Source organism: Centroberyx gerrardi, chromosome 18 (assembly GCF_048128805.1).
Source record: "Centroberyx gerrardi isolate f3 chromosome 18, fCenGer3.hap1.cur.20231027, whole genome shotgun sequence".
Taxonomy (NCBI): domain Eukaryota; kingdom Metazoa; phylum Chordata; class Actinopteri; order Beryciformes; family Berycidae; genus Centroberyx; species Centroberyx gerrardi.
Genome location: NC_136014.1, coordinates 7,253,951 through 7,280,000, shown reverse-complemented (window position 1 = coordinate 7,280,000; position 26,050 = coordinate 7,253,951). Strand labels below are relative to the sequence as shown.

General features: G+C 42.7%; 1 protein-coding gene across 1 annotated transcript in view; it reads left to right on the top strand.

Moving 5' to 3' along the window:
• The window catches only part of lama2 (laminin, alpha 2), a 168,922-nt gene that overhangs the window by 15,214 nt on the left and 127,658 nt on the right, over nucleotides 1–26,050 (top strand). The window contains exons 2-6 of the mRNA XM_078290077.1: nucleotides 8,672–8,842; nucleotides 13,322–13,434; nucleotides 22,210–22,261; nucleotides 22,970–23,160; nucleotides 25,851–26,030. Of these exons, the coding sequence (XP_078146203.1) occupies nucleotides 8,672–8,842; nucleotides 13,322–13,434; nucleotides 22,210–22,261; nucleotides 22,970–23,160; nucleotides 25,851–26,030 (707 nt within the window). The remainder of the gene's footprint in view (nucleotides 1–8,671; nucleotides 8,843–13,321; nucleotides 13,435–22,209; nucleotides 22,262–22,969; nucleotides 23,161–25,850; nucleotides 26,031–26,050) is intronic.

Here is a 26,050-nt window from a genome sequence, read left to right as displayed (position 1 = left end):
TTTTATTACACCTGACAGCCAACATTGACCCTTTTGTCTGGAAATGTTTCCTGATGCTGGGACCTAAACCGAGCTCTGATAGTGTATTGGAAAATGTCAAAACTGTATGGATGATTATGGGAAAAAATCGACTAGTTTTCTCAACTCCTGAAAAGTTGCATTTTGTGGATATATAGTTTCTGCAGGATACTGACAATTAGAAATGCAGTCAAATTTGCAGTACATGTGCATATTTCTGTGCAGTCATTTGGAAATACTTTATTGCTGAATACAATAGAAGTACAGGAACTGGTGTCGATGGCATTGGTGCAGGGACATAATAACATAACTTAACATGACCTTAAATATGGTAAACAAAAGGGCAGTTCCAAACATATGATTGACCCCTGACAAAAAAGTCACATGTGAAAACCCACATGTGAATTCAAAACTTTTTGGACACATGTTGGTTTTCATATGTGAACATGTGGAATTTCCCCTGTGAAAATGACATTTTGACATGTGAATTGTCTCTTTGCATATGGTCACACATATTGTCATATATAATGGCAAGTGAAAATGTGAAAAAAATGTTCACATATGGGGAAAAAAAACACTTTAAATGATCACATGAATGAATGAATGAATGAAAGGAATATAATATTCAACTTTTTTGTAAAGGACAGTAAAGAGTCCCTTACAAAAAAATGCAATGCCATATTTTCTTCTCATCGTCTTCTTAGGCTGTTTCATAGCCTGAGGTTTGGATCGACCATGATTTGCAGTATTGGAAATATTTCACCTGTCTCCTCTGGAATGCATGAGTTTCACCTCCAGTCATCAGGAAGCTGATGCTGTTACCTCATGACATCCATTATTATAGTCAGATCTGAACAGTTCAGTCCCTTGGCGATTGGACTTGCCATGCCATGTGTTAGCATCTGCACACGATCACACACACCTAGACCTTGTGATTAGAATAGATTATTGGCTATCAATGCTAAAATCAAATTGCTGTGACAGTCTCGGGTCTGTTTGCAAAACAGATTTGAATAGTCCAAAAATACCTAATTAATTCCTTTGAATTCCAAAGAAGCCTAGTAATAAAAGAAATCGGAACATAATTTTGTCTGGAATGTTTACTGTGTTACAAGGAAAAAATCCGTGACCTATCAGGGTAAAATTCATGGAGGTGCTGAAGAAAAAATGACCATCACCAGACCTTCTGTTAACAGCAGCTCCATTCAGGTTAACAACAGCATTTACAGCAATTGAACCATAGTCACGACAGGGTTTTGTATTAATTGATACATTAATATGACCGACAGCATTTGGAGTTTTTGAAATATTACCTTTAAATCAAAGCCATCTTCCTCCTGACTGAAGTGGATTTAATATTCAATTCAATGGATTATATTTATCCCCGAGGGGCAATTAGATTCTGGTGAAATCAATAAGGGATCATATAAAGATGTTCTTTCTTTATAACATATTCCCACAATATCAGTATTGGTCTGGAAATAAGATTCAGCTTGTTCAGGTTTTGTTTTCAGCATGGACTGTTGTTTGTTGTTTGTTGACTGATTGGCTCTAATACGTGGATTTAATAGATGGATGAGAGAAAGAAAGGGATCTATAGGAGAGGGTGGGAGGGAGAGAGAAGCGGGGATCTTATCATGCCAGTATAAAGCCCTGAAATGAAATGTAATTGAAAGAGAGACGAGAGGAGAGAGACGGGACGGGGGGGATGTCCTGCGTCATCCAAGCAGCCCAAAATTTCTCTCTCTCTGACGCTCTTTCAAGCGCTTTCCCTCTTTATTTTCTCTGTGTAATCAATCATTCATCGCTCTGTTTCAAAGCGGGGATGACTGACTGCTTGTGTTTTCTTTGGAGCTCTAATCTGACAGACAGACAGACACACACACACACACACACACACACACACACACACACACACAGACACACACAGGCAGGGGCAGGGAGTCCCGGCGAGAGCAGGATGTTGACTTAGTTTTCATTTCAACTTTCCCCGAAACCCTCAGCGGCCGGCAGAAGAGAGGCCGACAGATGTAAAGCCAGAGAGAGAGAGAGAGAGAGAGAGAGAGAGAGAGAGGGAGGGAGACAAAAATACGGCTTCATGAACATTTTCTAAGTCTAGTTTTGTAAATGGGTTTTGTAAATCTTTCTTTTTCTTTTTGCAGCTTTCCACTGACTGTACACATTTCCCGACCTGCAGAAATCACACAGTGCTCCTAATGCAAAATATTCACATTGTCACCGCTGATGCTGCAACCATAGTAACGCTGTCAGTAAAGTAGGCATGAACACAGTAGCTATCAGTGTCAATTTCTCCACATCATTTTCTCAGCATGACATTTATTGAGAGGGTAACATTTCTAAAATTGTTCACTGCATACACACTTGCAGCTAAAAACCTTTCAGCGAGATTCAAACAGTTGCCGAAACCAAGTCAATTCACCAAACTAAGGTATGGCAAACAAAACTTCCAAAATCACTTTTTTTTTTATTGTTTTTTTTTTTAGATATGGCTTCCAAATAGACTTCTCTATCTTTAATCTCCATTATAAATATAAAACTAGAGTCACCTTTTGACTCCTTAATTGACACCCATCAACTTTATCCTTTTCAATGTGAAAAGTTTCAACACCACTTGCAATGAGGCTCTGATGATATTTGTGTTGAAAATATTTTAATGTGCAAGTTTGTACACGAGGCCAGAGACAGAGAATGACAGAGAGAGACGGAGCGACGGGCGCTGTCCAGCAGATGCACTTTGCCATCTATTAGAAAACTCATTCATTTATCCGACATGTCAACACACACACACCGTTGCCATAGAAACGACACACAGCGACCGGGACGAGTTGACAGCTGTGTGTGTGTGTGTGTGTGTTTGTGAGAGATCGGATGCTAATATTAAACCTTTGGCTAGATGTAAGCTTTTGCAGAACTTTGATTCATCAGTAAAGCTTATGACATGCAGCAACCAGGACAAGCTGACAGCCACATTTGTGTGTGTGTGTGTGTGTGTGTGTGTGTGTGTGCGACTGAATAAGATGAAGACTGATCACATGCTATATTTAAACCTGTGTATTAGCTCGGCTGAACTTTTTTCATTTATAAAGTTTGTGAAGTCTACAGTGCCTGGGTTCATTTCACTTTCAGCTTAATTCAGGAAACGAGTCTTCTTCAGAATTGTATCAGTGGAAAACTATTGTCATGACAGGGTTTTCATATCTAGCCAATAGAGACATAATCGAGACCGACTATATCTGTCATTACGTAATGGAGCGCAGTTTCCGTTCATCATGAATTGATTCAGCTGAGACTGAGAGTATTTTGACTTTTGCACTGAAAACTGGTTCTATCAAATGTGATGTCATAGACCGGAGATTCATTGGAGTGAAAGAAGTGTGTGTGTATGTGATCTGTATGTACATCTTTGTGAGTTTTTTTGTGTGTGTGGTGGATTAACTACTCTAGAACTCTGTATCTGTGTATGTATCTGACTATGCATCTGTGTGTGTGTGCGTGTGTGTGTGTGTGTGTGTGTTTGTGTACGTACATCTGTGTATATATCCACGTCTGTGTACATCTGTATTTGTATCTGTGTGTGTATATGTAAGTGTTTGTGCATGAGTGTGTGTATTTGTGTATATATGCTTATATGTGTAAATCTGTGTGTGTGTGTGTGTGTGTGTGTGTGTGTGTATCTGTGTATATATGCTTATGTGTGTGTGTGTGTGTGGAGGATTATCGCAGTCTCATCCCTCACTCCTCTCCCGGCCCTGACCCTTTTAAACAACACTCTATCTTTCTCTGGGAATCCCTCAATCCATCTCTCCTTCTCCATCAATCTATTTTTCTCTCTTTTTCTCCCTGCATCCATCTCTCTCTCCCCCTGACTCTAGGAGAGAGAGAGAGAAAGAGAGAGAGAGACAGAGAGACAGGTACACAGAGACAGAGAGAGAGAGATGATCCTGTCTTTTCCAACCTTCTTCTTATTCCATCAAGCATACATCTAGCCTCAAAACTCGACAATAACACATCCATCACACACACACACACACACACATATACACACAGCATGGCTAGCAGTGAAGCATTATTTTCTTTCACGCCAGAGAAAGAGCAAATAAAATTGTATTCATAATGTAATAAGAAACTCTTATACAATAAAGAATTTACTGTCATTCTGAAGCTTGTGGAAAGACAGTAATATGTGGCATTTTCTGCTAAAATATAAATATAAGGTCCATACTGGTCCATACCTTTTTGTCTATATTCCCACATTAATGACCACTTCCCAGAGATCACCTGTCAATCAAACAGTGTGTCCAGTACTGTGACGTCTTTTTCCTTGGATTTAAATGCAAATGTAAAAGCTTTCATGAACTGGGTATCGGCTGAGTCACTATTGTGTTATATCAATTAGAGCTGGGCAATATATCGATATTATATCGATATCGTGATATGAGACTAGATATCGTCTTAGATTTTGGATATCGTAATATCGTGATATGGCATAAGTGTTGTCTTTTCCTGGTTTTAAAGGCTGCATTACAGTAAAGTGATGTCATTTTCTGAACTTACCAGACTGTTCTAGCTGTTCTATTATTTGCCTTTACCCACTTAGTCATTACATCCACATTACTGATGATTATTTATCAAAAATCTCATTGTGTAAATATTTTGTGAAAGCACCAATAGTCATCCCTACAATATTGTCGCAATATCGATATCGAGGTATTTGGTCAAAAATATCGTGATATTTATTTTTGTCCATATCGCCCAGCCCGTGACATCTCACATGTGGCTTTGACTTACAACTGAACATTTAGCCCACTTTGTAGAAAATACCGAGATATATATCGTGTATCGCCATTCAGCCTAAAAATACCGAGATATGATTTTTGGTCCATATTATCCAGCCCTAATATCAATCAGCAGCAAAATCAACATTTATATGAAAATGTCACAGATTAAACTCCAGGCAGCTAACCTGGCAACAAGAACTCAAGTGAGACAGAGGGTAAAATGTCCATTAGACTTTACCCGGGCGGCGATTAGATGTTGCCATATAATCAATGCAAGGTTGTTGAAACAACTCCTTGGGCAAAAGTGAAAAAAAAAAAACTGCCCGGCTTTTACACGGTACACTTATACACTTATGACAGTATTATATTTTCGAGCCTGCATGGCGGAAAGTCCTGTGGGAGAGTCTGGTTAATAGAGCGTGGACAGAGGATGGAAAGGCCAGCAGACAGACAGACAGACAGCTAGGTTACCATGGTTATCAGAGCATATAGAAAGAATGGAAGGTGATGAACCCAAATAGGTGTGTGATTGTGTGTGATTGTGTGTGTGTGTGTGTGTGTGTGTGTGTGCAGCCCTAGGCAGCCTAGTCATTGTGTCCTTGTCTTTCAGTGTATCTGAAATCTGAACCCTGTCTTTACCCGATCCTCTCCGCTTTCCTGTTTTTATCTCGCCGTTTTGTTGAACATAAAAGGCGAGAGAGAAAAAACAACCTTATCTGTAGCCGAAGTCAACTTCATACACGCAATCTGATTCTACCCAGCAAGCAGTTTGACTTTGAATAGATGTTGATACGTCTGCACCGACATAGATGAAGTGGAAGTGGAGACGACGTCCGTAGTCGTTTTGTGAAATCTGAACCTAAATATCTTTCTGATATCGGTTCAAACCCGTTTCCAAAGCTGTTTTAATATGATTTTTTACCATGGCATAATATCACATTGTGGAAATTTTGTGCTCGTTTGGGCTGAGGTTAAACTTGGCCACCTCCGGCATGTTAAACGCCTGCTGGGTACCGCCTCATTTGAGCTGTGGGACGTCTTATACTGAGCAGTGCGCTCAGATGTGAGATGACATTTTGTGCCATTACATCACCAATAAAACCTGTAATGTCATAGAGGGGCCGACGTGGTTTGGGTGACTCTGTGTATTCAGAGTATAAAGTGCAATAGTAAAAACATGCACCCTTTTGGAAACAGCTGACCCCTCACTCAGGGGAAGGGAACTGTAAAAGTGGATTTCAATCTGATTACACTTGTAACAGAGCAATGGTACAATCATCTCTGTTTCCTCCCCTGGTTGAGTCTCTCCTCTGAATCCCTAGTTGCTGCTGCAAATCAGACATGTGGAATTGATAGGAAGCTTATGGTATTAGCAGTCTAAAAACAAGGTGAAATGACTCCATTAAACACTGCACAGTCTCCCACACACTTGTGTCTAATTCCAGACACTTGCAGGTTGTGGATCAAAACCCAGGCATTAGAAGGATGCTGGCTTGCCTCCCTGGCATTGACAGGAGGCAGTAGTTATAAATGGAGTTGAGTAGAAGGACCGTGAAAAACGCGTTCAGCTCAACAAATGTTTTGATCTTGTATTAAGAACTAAACTAAGCTTTTTTGCCCTGAAGTCTGATTACAAGATTTTGCTGTGTTGGCAACATGACAGCTGGATATGTGTTGTGTATTTAACTGTAAGTTGAAGAGGGACTCACTGCGCTTTCAGTTTGTCATTGTACAATGTGATATTTGTGTGACTGGACTTGTCTCAGTGTTTGAGAGCTTATGGGACTTGTAATTTTGCCAACCTTTTGGGTCCCAGCCCATAGAATACACTGACTTTTTGGCTAACAGTTTGTTTTTTTGTCGTATTCCTGTAAGAAACACCATGTTATGGAAATCTGGGCTCACTGGTGTATTTGTCTCAGATATCATGGGTGAGAGCAGTTGAGAAAAGTGTGTGTGCTTGTGTGAGAGAGAGTATGAGAGAGTGTGTGTGTGAATCTGTATATGTGTGTGTGTGTGTGTGTGTGAGAGAGAGAGAGAGAGAGAGAGAGAGAGAGAGAGAGAGAGAATTTGGGTCTCTCAGATGTTCTTCACAGTTCATCAGTGTTGACATCTGGCCAAACAGCTGGATTCATCTGGACACGACACAAACACACACACACACACACACGCTCTCACAAGTAACCCTTCTTCTTCTCTCTACTTTTCTTTCTCTGTTTTTCTTTCTATCCTTCTCTCCCTCTTCTACCTCCATCTCATTCTCTTTTACAGTTTTCAGTGTTTGTGTGTGTCTGTATATGTGTTTATGTTTGCTTGTTGGTGCATACGTTGTTTGACTGTAAAACTGTTGACTTCAAACCAAGACTGGAATATCTGATGTAATGTAGTGTGTGTGTTTGTGTATCTGTATCTGTATGTTTGTAGCTGTATCTCTGTGTGATTAGTATGTGTGTGTATATGTATGTGTGTGTGTGTGTGTGTGTTTCTGCCAGACAGGAAATGTGAACCATGTGTATGTTGAGCGTTCCAGTACTTATAAGATCAACAAGCTTGTCATTCAGTCTGAAACAAATGTGGTTTTACTATGGGAACAACACAGACAAGATACACTCTGTGTTCAGTCCCACAGTGCATTTGTGGCAGTGACATATAGACCTAATTAATGATCAGTTTACTCAGCTCTCTGGCTCCCTAGCTGATCAGCTGGCTCAGAAATACCTATTGAGATTGATAGGTGAAATTCCACTGTGGCCAGCTGATGAAAAACTTAGTCTCATGCACTGTATCACTGAAGAACACAGATCCTAGGTTACATTTTATGTCCGAATTGTGAGAGTTAAACCCTAAAACACAGGCATTCCAGGTTAAAATAGTGATTTATTAGCAATTATGGGAAAAATGGCATATGATTTCCATGTTTTCAATCTATATTACACATGAGAAACTGAACTTTCCCAGCATGTAATTCAACTTTCACCACCTCCAGCAAAAATGTGTAATTTAAAAGCCTATTTTCTATCATGATGTATATAGTATGTTCTCCCCAAGTTCATACATTAGTGCTCCAGCAGTGAAAAAATCCATAAGAAATGAAAAATTTGCTTGAGCAACACAATGCAAATTAACAGTCCTTTGATAAAGTAGCACTACTGCACAGTTGAAAACCAGCCAAAAATGTGCTCTCTGTGCTTCATTTGTCCAGAGACAAAGCAAACAGGTTCCTGCTATCTGTGAGGGGAAAATGATGTGAACGACATCAGAATGTGCCATAAAAACATCCACATTAACTAGCTTGGCTAGCATAAAACACCTGCTGCCCACATGTTGTAGGCTAACATTACCTCGCTATCGCAGACATGCTAACGTTAGCTAACTCACTCAGAACAAATCACAGAAAAACTGTTGGTTTTTAACAATATGAAATGCAAAACCTTTACTTTTATAGGAAAGGTACATGTACTGAATAATTATAATAACTGTTACCATAGCATTTTTTCAATTTAGCTTGAATTTTTTGCTTTGAAGAAGAAAACCAGCCTGAACCAGTTTGAACTGGTCTAAGCTGACCGCTATGCTTTTTTGAGTTTCTTTTCATGTGTTTGCTTACATGTTGTCTTTATACTTCTTTGCGATATATAATAGTAATACTTTTAATATTTTTTTGTTTTGTGTGGACCCCATGAAGAGAAGCAGCTGTGTGCGTCTTATTGCGTATCCTATTCAATAAATCAACAATACCACTGCTATGTATCTATCAGAAATCAGTACCAATGCTATGTACGGTTGTCTGTGCATCTGTCCTACCCCTTGATTTATCCATTGATCTGTGTATTTGTGTGTCATCGTGTCTCCAGGTCTGTTCCCGGCGGTGTTAAACCTGGCGTCCATGGCAGACGTAACGGCTAATGCCACCTGTGGTTCAGCGGGCCCAGAAATGTTCTGTAAGCTGGTAGAACATGTGCCAGGTCAACCTGTTAGAAACCCACAGTGTCGCATCTGCAACGAAAAGAGCACAAAACCACTCGGTAAGACACACACACACACACACACACACACACACAGGAGTTATAGGTGTAGTGATTAGGGGAACACTCAATCATACCAGATTAGTCAGACAGAGCCTGATTGGCCAGATGTTAACCAATCAATTCATTTGAAATGATAATTACGCAATATACTGAAGAATCAATCATGACAAAATCACAATACAAAATTAGCCTGTAATCATAATTCTGTCAGCTAGCCGACCAGTCAGTCAGTCAACCAGTCAGTAATTCATTTAGTCAGTCAACCACTCAATCAACTTTCATAATAATAAGCAGAAAAAGAGGAGAAGTAAAGGAGGGGGGGAAGAAGTAGAGAGAAGGGGAAGAAAAGGAAGAGAAATGAGAGCAGGAAAAGAGAAAGAGGAGTGAGGAGAAAGTGAAAGAAAGATGAAGTTTGACTGTAATGGTGGTTTTAAAAGCTCTCTGTCTCTGTTAAAAGTTAGACTTAGAGATGCAATCTCAGCTCCATATTTCACAGAACATTTATTACAGCTATTGAATTCCTGCAGACATACAGCAAAAGAATCTGCTCTTTACATTATCCCATTCAGTCACTGTGCTGACTGACTGACTGACTGACTGACTGACTGACTGACTGGCTGGTTCACTGGCTGACTGGTTGACTGACTGACTGCCTGACTGACTGGTTCACTGACAGGCTGGTTGACTGACTGACTGACTGACTGACTGACTGACTGACTGGCTGGTTGACTGACTGACTGACTGACCGACTGGTTGACTGACTGACTGACTGACTGACTGACTGACTGACTGACTGACTGGTTGACTGACTGGCTGGTTGACTGACTGACTGACTGACTGACTGACTGACTGGCTGGTTCACCTACAGGCTGGTTGACTGACTGGTTGTCTGACTGAATGACTGACTGACTGACTGACTGACTGACTGGTTCACTGACAGGCTGGTTGACTGACTGACTGACTGACTGACTGACTGGTTCACTGACAGGCTGGTTGACTGACTGGTTGTCTGACTGACTGACTGACTGACTGACTGACTGACTGGTTCACTGACAGGCTGGTTGACTGATTGGTTGTCTGACTGACTGACTAACTGACTGACTGGCTGGTTCACCTACAGGCTGGTTGACTGACTGGTTGACTGACTGACTGACTGACTGGTTCACTGACAGGCTGGTTGACTGATTGGTTGTCTGACTGACTGACTAACTGACTGACTGGCTGGTTCACCTACAGGCTGGTTGACTGACTGGTTGACTGACTGACTGACTGACTGCCTGACTGGTTGACTGACTGACTGCCTGACTGGTTGACTGACTGACTGCCTGACTGACTGGTTCACTGACAGGCTGGTTGACTGACTGACTGCCTGACTGGTTGACTGACTGATTGACTGACTGACTGACTGGTTCACCTACAGGCTGGTTGACTGGCTGGTTGACTGACTGACTGACTGACTGACTGACTGGTTGACTGACTGGTTCACTGACAGGCTGGTTGACTGACTGACTGACTGACTGACTGACTGGTTCACTGACAGGCTGGTTGACTGACTGACTGACTGACTGACTGACTGACTGACTGGTTCACTGACAGGCTGGTTGACTGACTGACTGACTGACTGACTGACTGACTGGTTCACTGACAGGCTGGTTGACTGACTGACTGACTGACTGACTGGTTCACTGACAGGCTGGTTGACTGACTGACTGACTGACTGACTGACTGGTTCACTGACAGGCTGGTTGACTGACTGACTGCCTGACTGGTTGACTGACTGATTGACTGACTGACTGACTGGTTGACTGACTGGTTCACCTACAGGCTGGTTGACTGGCTGGTTGACTGACTGACTGACTGACTGACTGACTGGTTGACTGACTGGTTCACTGACAGGCTGGTTGACTGACTGACTGACTGACTGACTGACTGGTTCACTGACAGGCTGGTTGACTGACTGACTGACTGACTGACTGACTGGTTCACTGACAGGCTGGTTGACTGACTGACTGACTGACTGACTGACTGGTTCACTGACAGGCTGGTTGACTGACTGACTGACTGACTGGTTCACTGACAGGCTGGTTGACTGACTGACTGACTGACTGGTTCACTGACAGGCTGGTTGACTGACTGACTGACTGACTGACTGACTGACTGGTTCACTGACAGGCTGGTTGACTGACTGACTGACTGACTGACTGACTGACTGGTTCACTGACAGGCTGGTTGACTGACTGACTGACTGACTGACTGACTGACTGACTGACTGGTTCACTGACAGGCTGGTTGACTGACTGACTGACTGACTGGTTCACTGACAGGCTGGTTGACTGACTGACTGACTGACTGACTGACTGACTGACTGGTTCACTGACAGGCTGGTTGACTGACTGACTGACTGACTGGTTCACTGACAGGCTGGTTGACTGACTGACTGACTGACTGACTGACTGACTGACTGGTTCACTGACAGGCTGGTTGACTGACTGACTGACTGACTGACTGACTGACTGGTTCACTGACAGGCTGGTTGACTGACTGACTGACTGACTGACTGGTTCACTGACAGGCTGGTTGACTGACTGACTGACTGACTGACTGACTGGTTCACTGACAGGCTGGTTGACTGACTGACTGCCTGACTGGTTGACTGACTGATTGACTGACTGACTGACTGGTTGACTGACTGGTTCACCTACAGGCTGGTTGACTGGCTGGTTGACTGACTGACTGACTGACTGACTGACTGGTTGACTGACTGGTTCACTGACAGGCTGGTTGACTGACTGACTGACTGACTGACTGACTGGTTCACTGACAGGCTGGTTGACTGACTGACTGACTGACTGACTGACTGACTGGTTCACTGACAGGCTGGTTGACTGACTGACTGACTGACTGACTGACTGGTTCACTGACAGGCTGGTTGACTGACTGACTGACTGACTGGTTCACTGACAGGCTGGTTGACTGACTGACTGACTGACTGGTTCACTGACAGGCTGGTTGACTGACTGACTGACTGACTGACTGACTGACTGGTTCACTGACAGGCTGGTTGACTGACTGACTGACTGACTGACTGACTGACTGGTTCACTGACAGGCTGGTTGACTGACTGACTGACTGACTGACTGACTGACTGACTGGTTCACTGACAGGCTGGTTGACTGACTGACTGACTGACTGGTTCACTGACAGGCTGGTTGACTGACTGACTGACTGACTGACTGACTGACTGACTGGTTCACTGACAGGCTGGTTGACTGACTGACTGACTGACTGGTTCACTGACAGGCTGGTTGACTGACTGACTGACTGACTGACTGACTGACTGGTTGACTGACTGGTTCACTGACAGGCTGGTTGACTGACCGACTGACTGGTTGAAGGGATGAGTGTGAGAGAGGGAAGTAGAGAGGGAGGAGAGAAGAAAACAAGGAAAACAAAAGAAGAGAGGAGGAGAGGAAAGGTAGAGAGAAAGGATGAAGAGGACAGAGAAAGACAGAGGGAAAGAATGACGAGAAGAAGAAGAGAAGAGAAGAAGAGGCCGAGAAGGAGAGGAGAAAAGAGGGGGAGCGGGGTGGAGGATGAAGAGAAGGAGGAAGGGAAAAGACTGAAATGAGAGGAGAAAAAGGCAAATAAACGGAGAGGAGAGAGAGGGAAAAAAGTTGGCCACTGAAGTTGGGCTTGTAGAAAAAAACAACTGAAAACCATCCAATGCAATGAATGTGTGAAACAAGTTGTAAAATACATCCTGGTACTGTATATTCCTGTAAAGTGACCCATGTATTCCAGAATGAACAGGGGAGGAGAAAGATAAGGATAAGGAGTAGAGAACAGAGAGAAATAAAGAAAAAAAAACATGAATGTGATATGTCAGGGGGGTTTTTTCTCTCCAGGATTTCAGTTTTTTTGGACATCCTCTGTTCACTTACAATGGGAGATTTCTGTTACACAGCTTTTCTCTGTCTCGGATCACGCCTCAGCAAGGGAAGAGGGTAAAAAAGGAGGGGAGGAGGAGGAAGAGAGAAGAAGACAGGGGAAACCGGTAGAAGAAGCTTTACTAAATGATTATCTTCTTCATCCCGCTAGCGATAGTTGCCATGGTTTTTAATGAGTAGGAAATGTCAAACGTAAGTAGCCTGATGATTGACAGCTGCCAGTCAAGCTGAAACACCGCAGATGCTTTTACAAAAGGAAAGGAAACCTCTTATTCTTTGGTTTACAAAGTGAAAAATGTGCTTTTTATTCCCGGTGAAGTCCTTGGATGGTTGAAATGCCAGGGGTTTAAACTGTGTGAAAGACTGGAGAGGAACATTTTCTCCTCAGACCCAAGCTGGAGGACATATTGAGGACTCGCATGAATTTTAGATAATTAAAGTTTGAATAGAATAAAAGTCAAACTGAAATTATGTTCTCGCTGTGTGTGTGCGTGTGTGCGTGTGTGTGTGTGTGTGTGTGCGCGTACAGAGCGTCACCCAATAGAATATGCCATCGATGGGACCAATCGTTGGTGGCAGAGCCCCTCTATCAAGAATGGAATGGAGTACCACTATGTGACTGTCACACTGGACTTGAAACAGGTACACACACACACACACACACACTTTCCGTCTCCTCTGTCACTGACATATCTTTCTGTTTCCGCTGTCAGATGACAGCATGGTCATAAAAAAATGACTTGATTCAGAGTCACAAGATGCTAACAGAGCAGGAATTCTGTTGCATATTTGAGATGTCAAAAAGACAAAAAGTTAACAAGCTAACGTTAGCGCCCAGTAACATCTTGAGAGTGGTTCAACTTGTGACTGGCTTTTGTTAGCCGTAGCCAGTTAGCATTTTAGTGGTTCAACTTGTGACTGGCTTTTGTTAGCAGTAGCCAGTTAGCATTTTAGTGGTTCAAGAAAGGTTGATTTCAATGGTCATGCATTTGCTTCTCAAAAACAACAAAATATGCAGTAGTGGAAGATACAGATGTTGAATTTACGGTATTATCGGAATACAGGAAAGTAAAAAAAAAACACACACAACTTCGAGGGAACATTGGTCCTGAATGCTCCCCTGACTTTCTCCTTTTCTTATTTTAGATAGAGATTCCAAGTAAATTTCTAGGGAATCTTTTTCTTTGCTCTGTAGTATAACGATAAAAACTACAAGATCAAATGTTGACCCACTAAGGCTAAGGTATGGTGATTGCCACACTTTGCCATATGAAACTGACGCCCATGCTTTCCAGTCACGTCTCTCCCCTCTGTTTCTGCCTATTTGCGTGCTGAAGGTGAGCCTGAGTCCACCAGCACCTTCCTCAGCTGCCAGGTGCTCTGTCCATCAAGGTCGTCCCGACACTCACTGCCACCACGTCGCTTTTCTGCCAGGGTCGTGCTCCCATATCTGCATTGTTACCTGTAATTCGTCAGTGTTATAATTTTGTCAACTACGGAGTTAGTTTTTGGCTATCAATCATTTTACCAGAGTAGTCACTTAATTTGTGGGAGCTGGTAGGGATGTTGCTGATGGAGAGGCTGTGTACTGGTCTAGTTTAGTTTAGGAACGTGATAAAACAGATAATTATGTAGCTATCATGGGAATAATGAGTGGGAGAGGCTGAAAGACCAAGGTTCATTAGGAGAAGCCAGTCACCTAATTACTCTAACAATGAGATAAAGCATAAATAGCCTATAGGGAAAATGATGAAAAAATAATCAAGAAATTCAACGAAAGGAAAAAACCCCAAATTAAATTCACTTAAACCACTTGGACATAGATCCATAAATGTTGCTCAAGTAGAATGTGCCTTCTCACTTTTTGACTATATTTCCATCAACTTCATGAACATTTCAGTATGTGGTCTCAGCGGACTGCAGCTGTAACATCGTGGGTTTGAATCTGGGTCAAGGTCTCCCATCTCTCCTGTCTCTCTTTACTATGCACCGCAGAAAAGCCTTCAAATTCACCTAGAAACTAAAAGAAGAGAGAGATGTAGAAGAGTGAGGCTGGAGGGAAACAGCAAAGAGAGACAGTGGGGAAGATAAGGAGACAAAGAAATTATCAAAATAATAAGATAATAATGAGAACTAATAGATAAAGAAAGAAATGAACAGAGGAAAAAAGGAGAGACAGAGCAGACAGAGAAACAAGAAACAAGAAATCTATAATGTTTCATTTTTTGACCATATTATTTAAAATATCCACTCCAGTTAAGCAAATGGAATTCAACTGAATTGAATTGAATTGAATTGACTGTAGAGACATGGAGAGAGAGAGGGAAAAAAAGAGAGAGACAGAGGGAAAGGTGAGTTTTCTTTTTCTTCTTCTTTTTTTTTTGCCATCCATCCATCACAGAATATAATTATGTATGTGGACAGGAAGTGGAGCAGCGGCCATCTTGACATGTTAATGACTTCAGGCCCATCAATCACACCTGTCACCACCGTGGTATGGCCCCTGAATATATACACACTCCTACCTGGACACACACACACACACACACACACACACACGCACACACACACACCTGTCACTGCGGTAGTATGGCCACTGAATACTTAGCCTTCTACCTGTTTACACACACACACTCACACTCACACACATACAGTGCTGACATGAATATTGTGTGTGGAGCACTGGATTGACACGCACACACACACACACACACACACGTTCTCTGTCTTTCTCACTCTCTTTCTCTCTCTCATGCTGTTCCACACATAGACACAAACATTCACAGAGCCACAGAGAAATAGAAAAAAATGAATAAAATAACTGAAAATCATCAGTGGAAAAAATCCACCCTAAAACACTGTTAAAAAGCAATACAGACAGAAGCCTCAGTAGACCAGAATGCAGTGCAAGGGAAAGTGGGTACAACAAAAAAGTACCTTACAACACTTCATCATGAAATAACTCACAAATTGATGATATCTAACAGTGTAAGAGGATCCGAGAGTAGATTTAGAATTTTTGTTATGGTTCTGATACTGGTAGATTGAATTACCGGTAACCAAACAATACTTAATTCGATACCTATGTTGCATAAAAGCTTATTATGTAATAGCCTGAATAATAACATCAGCCTGATTTTTTTTTTCCTTTACTTTAACAGTATAGAACAAGCCCTTATGAACAAAGTATTTATTTGTTCAAAATGCAATTTTACAATATAGAAGAAAATCAAAACTTTAATCAAAACTATCACATTTATAATAAATACTGAAACTATTTAATAGCTTAAATTTTAAATATAGTGTCAACAAAACTTCAGATTTATGACTGTTTCAAGAATATCAAGTGGTAGTAAATGTTCTATGCACCTAGGTTAATGCTGTTTAACGTGTTTTTTTTGCTTGCAGTCACACACGATACAGCTGTCTTGCCTCAAGTTAACATAGCGCGCTATTAAGTGGTCCATTGGGTCTGAGGTGTTGTCAGGCTTGACAGTTATTTCCTTGTTTCTTGTGCCAGACCTTGGACCTTTTCTATGACATTGTGTACTCACTTCGAGCAAACCAAGACATGAAGGCGGAAATAGTTACTTAACGAGCCAATCAGCAGCCAGTTTAGGTTTTAAGTACAGAAAGTTTTAACATTTTCCAAAGTCGGTACCCATTCCTACAAGCCTGCTTCTCCAACCTCGACGCTGCTGCCTCCCTTTGTGCTCATACTGTGAAGTTCATATTGGTTTGAATCAAGGTTCAGTTCACTTACAATCCAGGAAGTTGATTTTCTGCAATGTTCAAATCCTGTATAATGAAAACATTTGGGCAAGAGAAGGCTTCTTCATATCCAATCTATTAAGGAGAGACTGAGAATGATTGTTCTATTATCAAGTGAATCACAGTTTCCATTTACATTTTGCATTGATTGAAGTAAGAGTGAATCGACCTCAGGCCTGATTTGGACTGATTGTCTGTGAACTCCATGCCATTTGTTATGCGTGTGTGTGTGTGTGTGTGTGTTCTGTGTCTAAGTGTGTGCATGTATGTGTGTGTTCTGTGTGTATGTATGTGTGAGTCCCTATCAGTCCAACAGAAAGCTATTTACTCTCCAGTGCGCTGAATTTCCCTTGCGACCACATAGTCATCTCACTCAGAAAATGACAGAATGCTTGCTTGCGTGTGTGTGTGTGTGTGTGTGTGTGTGTGTGTGTGTGTGGTTATCGTCTCTGACATCACCACCCTCATTTCCTCTCTTGTTATCGTTGTGACTCTCTGGACGGAAAGACCGAATAATGAGAAAGAGAGAGAGCTGTGTGTGTATGTCTGTATGTGTGTGTGTGTGTGTGTGTGTGTGTGTGTGTGTGAGAGAGAGAGAGAGTGTATGTTCTTTGTTCTTTGTCACCTGAAAACAGACCAAGTCCTGTACAGAGACTTGTTGAAAGGAGTTTAATAACCTTGTTGAGAACCATTCCTGACACAGCGAGCGCTTGGGAGCAGCGGTTGCTTTTAAGGTATAATTTAAAGCTTTTAGATGGAATAATTTCATCCTTCCGTCTTTCTAGGCATTGTGCCGCTATCCATCCTGTCGTTCCATATGAAACTAAAAGGTTTCCGACCATGCGTTCCAAATGTTTCAAGTCTCACGTTGCCGTTGGCAGCGGCATTAGTATGCATATAAATTAGGGTTAGAAATTACTATTGAATGTATTCAGGCTGTGAATGGGTTACACTCTAGGTTACACCATGGTAACACTCTTTTATCCGCTTCAGATGAAATGCAGTTAAATTGCAGTTATTGTGGAAGTGCAGCGGGCAGTTTGATTGATGGACAGTTTGATCGACGCGGTCAAATCGCGCGCCGGCTGTGCTTTCTGGGGGGGCGGGAGTAGAACCTGGCAGGGCAATCAGGGTCCTGAATAAGCTGTCAGTCAAAATGCTTTCGTTATCCAAAGTTTTTAAATCACAAAGAACACACACACACACTCACACATGCTCAAACGCATACGTGTTCACGTGCAAAATGACATCCTTTTAAATCCCCAAGAACATGTGCGTGAACACACACACAGAAAGAGAGAGATACATATAAGCATACAGATAAGCACTGGACTGACTTGCTCCATGCTGTGTAAGGTGTGTTACACTGTACAGATACACTGTGTATCCAAATCAGCCAATTTCCACCCAAAGCATTCAGATCAGTGCTCTCAAAATTTGTCGATCAAAACTGACAATCTCTCCGAGGCAAATTTCTGAGCACATTCAAAAAAAACGTCTTGTGGAAAAATGCAGTCACCGGTCTGGAAGTTTTACAAAGTTTCATAAAAAGACGATGGAGCTGCAATCGCGAATGTGTTCAGCGGAAGCCTCTCGGGGGAGGAGGGGTGGAGGTGGGAGGGGGGGGGAAGAAATTCAACAACACGAATCTCATCAGCCGTTTGAAAACGCGTCACGACCAGGAGTATTGTACTGAGAGTATGAAAATAGAGAGTGTCAACGCAGACAACTGAGCCGTCTCTCTCACCCACTCCGAGTCGTCAGTTAGATCAACTTTTAAAAGATGAATAGGTTCATAGGTCTTGATCACCAGTTGAGGGATTTGTGTGACAGTCTATTGATCCTACAGGGAAATTCTTGCCATTCTTGCCCACTTTTTTTGTTTTTTCACCAAGAAATTATTTGATTTTCTGATGCTCTTGAACAAGGCTGGCTACATCCTTGGTCAGCTCTCTTTGACTGACGCTTGACTCTGAGTAGAGACGCTTGACTTCAGCCACTGGCCATTCTTCAGCCAATCACAGGAGAGCAACCCAACCTAACCCAAGATCATTTATCAACAATAATCAGACCACTCTATATACATGCTCTCATTTCTCTTTAAAGAGTAACTGAACCCCAAACCCAAATCTGTGTTGAAGCCTGACATCTAATGGTGAAAAGTAGGGTAATGCACTGGCCATCTGCTATTGGCTGGTCTTTGTGCCAGGTGATGTCACCTTCTATAGAGTGCAACAGGTGGTGACATCACCTGGCACAAAGACCAGCCAATAGCCAGGCTTCACCACAGATTTGGGTTTGGGGTTTACTTACTCTTTAACAAGATCCAAATAATTCTCATTGCCGTATTTGGCCAATAACACTCTCAAGATTAAAGCTACAATATACAACTTTTTGCCTTGAGAAAACACTGTTTTGCTAGTCCCGCCCTCTAGCTCTGCGTTGCTTCTCGTCTCTAAAATCAGTGCTAATTTTCACCGTGTTTTTAAACCCCCCTTGTTTACCGTACGTTTAGCTTTGCTGTTCTTTCTTTTCTTAATGCTTTGCGGCATTGTTGCTGTGACTTCCCTGCTCTGCGGCCGCTAGCCTCACCTTGGTAGCCACAACCCAGCCCCCCACTGACCGCACCCACAGCGAATGGTAACCACCCCGAAATGTCCGCAACATCATTGAAAAGCCAATTTCAGGTGGCTAGACAAAGACTTCACACTAGTTTTCAGCTTTGTGGCAAATGCATGAAAATTAAATGAGGAGACACACGAGAATAATAGGATACCTTGGCAACTTTTTAATGACAGCTTTTGAGTGCCAGACAATATAAAATCTTTATTCATAAGAGAGGGAAGGTAAGTGAAACATCTGCTGGACCCGATGTAATTTTAATCTATGTACTTTAACTTTGTTGGTCTAATGTTTGACAGTAGCTCAGGCCAAAGCAAGAATGTGGGAGAGATTGCAGCATCTGGTGTTTTGTGCAGACTAAAGCCTGTTTAAAAGCTTAAGGCCAAATTATTACCAAGTCTGTGAGAGTGTGTGTGTGTGTGTGTGTGTGTGTGTGTGTGTGTGTGTGTGTGTTGGAGGGGATGTAGACAGAGAGACAGACTCAAAGAGAATGGATCTGAATTGACTGTTCTCTCTCTCTCTCACGCACTCTCTCTCCCCCCCCCCCCTCTCTCTCCCTCTCTCCCTCTCTTTTCTCTCTCTCTCACACACACACACAGGCCATTCCCCTATAGCCTACACACTCCGTTTCATCCAGAGGCCCCGTCTGTATGTGCTGCACTCCACACTGTTTTAGCCGGGGTCTGCTCTATGTGAAAAGCACACCAAACGTGTCTTTTTTTTTTTTTTCCTATTACATTTCATTTTATTTTATTTTTTTAGGCAATTCTGTGGTGCATCTGAACTCCATTCTTATGTAGTTGCCGCGGAGCTGTCAAGAGACCGTCGTTCAAAATAGGATTCAGAGTCTCTCTCCCCGAACTTTTGCTGTGGCAGCTCGGCGGAATACCAGAACGATGTTGCGATGAGACGAGCTGCGCGGCTCTAGTGAATATCTGCCGCCTGTATGTGCCTGCGCTGAGTTTGGCAGTCGGGGGAGGGGGGGGGGAGGGGGACTTGGGCTCATTTCAAACTATTTAGAACTGGGCCAAAAGCGAGTTTATTGGCCCAGTGAGATGTTCACACGTTTTTATTTGAAGTGACAGTAAACGCTAACGGGTCTGGATGCCGGTCCTGTTGAATACATCTGCCGCGCTGCCTGCCTGCCTACCTGTGTCTGAATCCTCCCAAAAAACACAAAAGAAGATGATTTTTACTTTCAAATCTTTGTGTCCCGGATCTGATCTTGTCTCTGCCGTCCAAACAAGGAGAAACTACGCAGATTCCGATTGATCATTTGCGTCTTGTGCATGTAAATCAAGCTCTTAATTGGCCGATACAAACTACAGTTGGCGCTTGAGGCCGGTTTATTAGGCCGGAGAGACTTGAACACGTTGCCATGTGAGTGGCCCGTAAACACCAGCTGTTCCGTTTAACCGCTGCCGCTGCGTGTCCAAATCGCGCCGAGGCAAAATGGATTCTTCACAGTCGATTTAGTGGCGGACAACCCGGCCGCACTGGACACGGGGCTTAAATGGATTGATCGGGCATTCCTTCTCGAATCAACATTTTTAAGTGCTCGTTTGGCCGCTGTGCTCAAAGCGGCTGCCAAAAGGCATTTTCCAAGTCTATCATGATAATCTCCTTTTAGTACGTCTGCAATAAAACGCTCGCAAACGATGTGGAAATGAGCGTTGATTTGTCTAATTTTGCGCGCAATAAAAGTAGATGTCACTTGTGAGATCTGTTCGGGTTTCTGTTCGCTTTGTCATCTTGACTGGGTGAGAAATAAATTCGGCCTCCAGCGCGATCCCAACACCAGAAATGATGCTTCTGATTCAATAACGCTGATAAATTGAATCTGTTTTCGCCTTTTGTACGAAATTTCATTTGTCTCATGATAATATGATCAGTCGCGAGACTTTTACTCACTGCACAGTTGCCTGCCTGTGACATGAAATAGCATGAATGCGAGATGAAAGTGTATTTACTAGGCATGTGATTTCCTGCAGCGCAATGTATTGGTGTGTTTATTTGTTGGTGCTGTGTGGAGCTTTAGAGGCAAAAATCCCTCTTCTGATCCACATCTGATCAAAACAGAGAATATGACACGCAGCAACCCTCTAGACTGCCAATACACACACACACACACACACACATACCCACACACACACATGCACGCAAAAGCACAAGCACGCACACACACACACGTTAGTTAGCTGTGTTCATCTATGTTTAGCTGCTGGAGCTGCCTAGCTGTCCCAAAGCTGTCACCGTATTGCAAGCTACTGCTGAGAGCTCACACACACACACACACACACACACACACACACACACACACACACACACACCATCCTGTCCCTTGTGTGAATACAGGTAACAGTGACTCTTTGTAAGGGGTTTGAATGACTGCTATAAGGTTACACTGAAATACTCTCTCTCTCCTCTCTCTCTCTCTCTCTCCCTCTCTCTCTCACACTCTCACTCACACACACAAACACACATAGACTTGGTACCGTAGCTTTCTCCCCTATTCTAATTGCTGAAATGTGACACTGCTTCCCGTATAACAAGAAGAAAGGAGAAGGAGAGAGAGAGAGAGAGGCGGGGAGACGGATAGGATGAATAAAACTGACAGAGAGAGGTGAAGAGAGACAGAGGAGGGAGAGAGAGTCTGGATTTCCTCTGTGACCCACATCTAATGTTATCTATCTATCTATCTATCTATCTATGGAAAAGTCATCCATGGAGCATTTGCCTTTCTTCAGCCTGGAATAGTGTCATAAATTCAGTGACACAGTTAAATAAAAAAAGAGGGTAAACTATGATCATCAAACAAGTCAAACAACCACCAATATAAATAACAGTGACTGCTTTTTTCTCTTAAAAGCCCTTATCCCCATATAACTCATATCTGGTTGATACTACTTACTATGATGTGGACTGCTGACCAAAGCCATAGTGGGTTCAGCTGTGGTACAGTATGACACTTGTATGATTGAAAGACTGTAATTCTCTCTCTCCTCTCTCTGTGTATTTCTCCAGGTCTTCCAGATAGCCTATGTGATTGTGAAGGCAGCCAACTCGCCTCGTCCAGGTAAGCCGCTCTGCTCCAGCCTCGCACTGTTTGATGTTCTGGCTGATCACTATTATTATGTGATTAGTGCAGACTTTCATTTGAAGGTGTTTCCAGCCATATCTGATGAACCGTTCAACAATTACAGACAGTTTTGTACATGATCTCCGATGTCAGGTGGCAAAGATATTCTGGAAGGTTAAGATTCCAAAAATACATGAACACTAACTGATCACTTTTCAGAAAGTATTGCTTTTTCTTGTTCCTATCTGTTTCTACTTTTCTTTAGTTATAGGTGTAACTGTATAACTTTTTATGTTCTTTTCAATATCTTTTTTTGTTTTAGAATTGTTTACAACTTTTTCTATCTTTCAAAACCTTTTAAACATCTTTTAAACCTTACATTTTCCATCCTCTTTGTACTTTTTTGCTTTTGTTTTTCCAAGGACTGGGTCGCATTCACATTCCGTTCATCAGTCAATCCAGGAGATAGATTTTTGTTGAAAAACGTACTGTCCTGAGAGGGATGTCATATTCAAGCTATTAGGAAATAACTGGAATTGAACCTTCTGTCAATGAACTGCAGTTTCTATTTACATGACTGACCAGACCACAGGCTTGGATTTCCATCACTTTTTATGTATTTATTGATCTTTTCTCCTCTCCGCATGATTGCATTTTGAAGCGGTTGATCATTATTTTCTTCGCAAAAAATGTCTTTGGCCGCAGGTAACTGGATCTTGGAGCGCTCAGTAGACGGTGTGACCTTTGAACCCTGGCAGTACTACGCCATCACAGACACGGAGTGCCTGACGCGGTTCAACATTAATCCACGGACGGGACCTCCGTCTTACACCAGAGATGACGAAGTGATCTGCACATCCTTCTATTCAAAGATCCACCCTCTGGAGAATGGAGAGGTAACACTTCCAGCTATTTATTAGGTGTTAAACTGACACTTGAATCTCAGATTGAGTTGGGCTGGGTTAGACCGAGTTGAGTTGGGTTGGCTTGGGTTGATTTTGGTTGAGTGGGGTTGAGTTAGATTGAGTTGAGTTGAGACGGGTTGGGTTGGTTTGGGGTCAGTTTATTCTTGCAGGCTGGCAGGTGCTGATCACCATTTTGAACCACATATAATGACATCTTCCACACATTGCTTTGCTGCAAAATACATCTCTAGAGAGTGAAGAGGTTAAGTTGGTGACTTGTTAGGTTAGTCACAAACTTTCCCAAAAGGCAGAAGGTATGTTGATTGAAATATTATAGACACCTCATTACACAACAAGTAATCATCTTCAGATGCACAATCCTGCCTCAGACTGAAAAAAAACAAAACAACTTTGTATCTATGTTGAGAAAGGTCACTAGCTTATATGATTCACAGTGTCCAGTAGTGACTAATGAAGTGTTGCAGTGATTTGCCAAGTTAGCCTCTAGACAGGATTAAAGAGGCTTGGGAGAGCTGCTTTCAGCAAGACTGGAGTTTGGGTGTCTAACATCTTAGTCACTATGCAGATTTTTAAAAAAAGAAAGAAAGAGAAAATGCCCATCTATTGTGGCGACATCTTACAAGTTTGTGGCAAAAAAGCTTTGATCAACATGCTGATGTTTGACAAGATGATTGGTAGCAGTTTCACCATCTGTCTAAAAGGTAAAAGCAAAATACAAATCACATGAAAGTAATATTTACTGTCTAAGCGCTCGAAAAGGCAATAGTCAAACATGAAGTGAACAGTAAATAGTGGACACTGATCTGCTACCAATTTGCACAATAATAATTAGATCAAAAAGCTTATTTGTTAAAAAGTGGGTGCATTCCTTTAAGATGTTCACTGAAGTTTAGTAGAATATAACTTTAATAGTGGATAGGAATAGTGGTTGCTGATTTACTGAAAACACACACACACACACAGCTGATCAAAGCAACATGGCAGTAAACAGTGTGTGTGTGTGTGCACAGTAAGAACAGAGGGGCGAGTCTGCTATAACTGACATTAATGAAGAGGGAGAAGACTGTGAAACACACACACACACACACATACATACACACACAGTGAAAAACAAACTAAACACACATCTACATCTCCCACATAGGCCCCTAATTGTGGAAGCCTGTCTGAGTATATGTGTGTGTTTATGTGTGTGGGTGTGTGTGCGCGCGCATGCTTGCATGTGTGTTCAGTGTGTGCCTTCTTTCGTGTGTGTGTGTCTGTGTGTGTGTGTGTGTGTGTGTGTGTCCTGCGGGGGAGCGCTAGAGGGGGTGCGAGCTGAGAGATGTCGAGAGCTGCAAGTAACGATGGAGGTGTGTACGTGTGTGTGTGTGTGTGTGTGTGTGGTTGACAGCTCCCTAGCAGTCTGATCACAGTGAAACCATAATGAGTCGTAGGCGATGTGTCACAGCATCGCGCACACACTCCCAATGTCACCCCACTCCTCTTCTCACACACACACACACACATACACACCACACGTACACAACCATCTCCTTCGTTACTTCCAAGTGTGCAGCTTGCACCCGTCAAGTGTTCCCCCTCGACACACACACACACACACACACACATACACACACGGTCAGCCCACTCTGTACGACTTTTTTGCAGATGCCAAATGTTGCTTTTGGCCACATTAGTGAGACAGACAGATGGGCAGGCAGACAGGCAGGCAGACAGTCCCTTGCACTCCCTATTATGTGGCTGCTTGTTGATTGTTTGTGATACATGAAGTTAAGCTTATTCTGCTGTTGCACTTATTGTAAGTGGCTCTGGATCAGAGCGGCAGCCTGGGTCAGGGCTTCCTTTCCCTCCCAGCGTTTTGACGTTGAATAGATGTCAATACGGCCCGCACCGACGTTACAAACCCACGGAAATGTAGAAGAACTCTGTGGTCGACCGTAGCTGCTCCCTGCATTGTTTCATGAAATAGGGAACTGCATATTTTGGTATCAGTTCGCAACAGTTAATGTCAAAAATGCTGGGTAATGTTACGTGATAGCAATAAAGAGAAATTGGATTTTATTGACAATGACAGCAATGACAGCCACATAATCGTCAAAGGGGAAGGAGAGGGAGAGGAGACACAGGGAGGTTTATCATCGACTGAAAATAAGAAGTGACTTCTGTCCACTGGTCGTTTTTTTTTCTCTCTCCCTCTCCCCCCTTGCTCTCTATATTAGTCTCTCTGTTTTCTCTCTCTCCACCCTGCGCCCATCCAAGATTTTCATTGATTATCATATATATTGCAAAGAAGTTAGACATTTGATGCTACTTTGGCACCTCCTGGTAGACTTTTCGAACTATTTGGAAGCAGCATTTATGAAATCTCTATGCTGAAAATGAATGGTAAAATCAGCTCCCAGCACCACAGAGCCCCCTAGAAACCTTACCTTTCTCTCTCTCCCCCCATTCTGAGATCTCTCCATCTCTGTCTCACACCAGAGGTATTGGTAGTGCTAGTGTTTCTCAAAATTAAGACCACATTTCCCATAAACCCTTGTTTTCTCTCATTCACTGAAGAGGATAAACATGTTGGAAGTGATTTTAAAGCAAAAACTTTATTGTTCAAACTCTGCTGCGACACAACAGTATTAACCTGTCTGTCTGTCTGTCTATAGATCCACACCTCTCTGATCAACGGCCGTCCCAGCGCGGACGACCCCTCCCCGACCCTGCTGAACTTCACCTCCGCCCGCTACATCAGGCTGGTGTTTCAGCGAATCAGAACGCTGAACGCTGACCTCATGACCCTGACCATCCGCGACCCCAGAAACCTCGACCCCATCGTGACGAGACGGGTGAGGGTGAACCCACACGC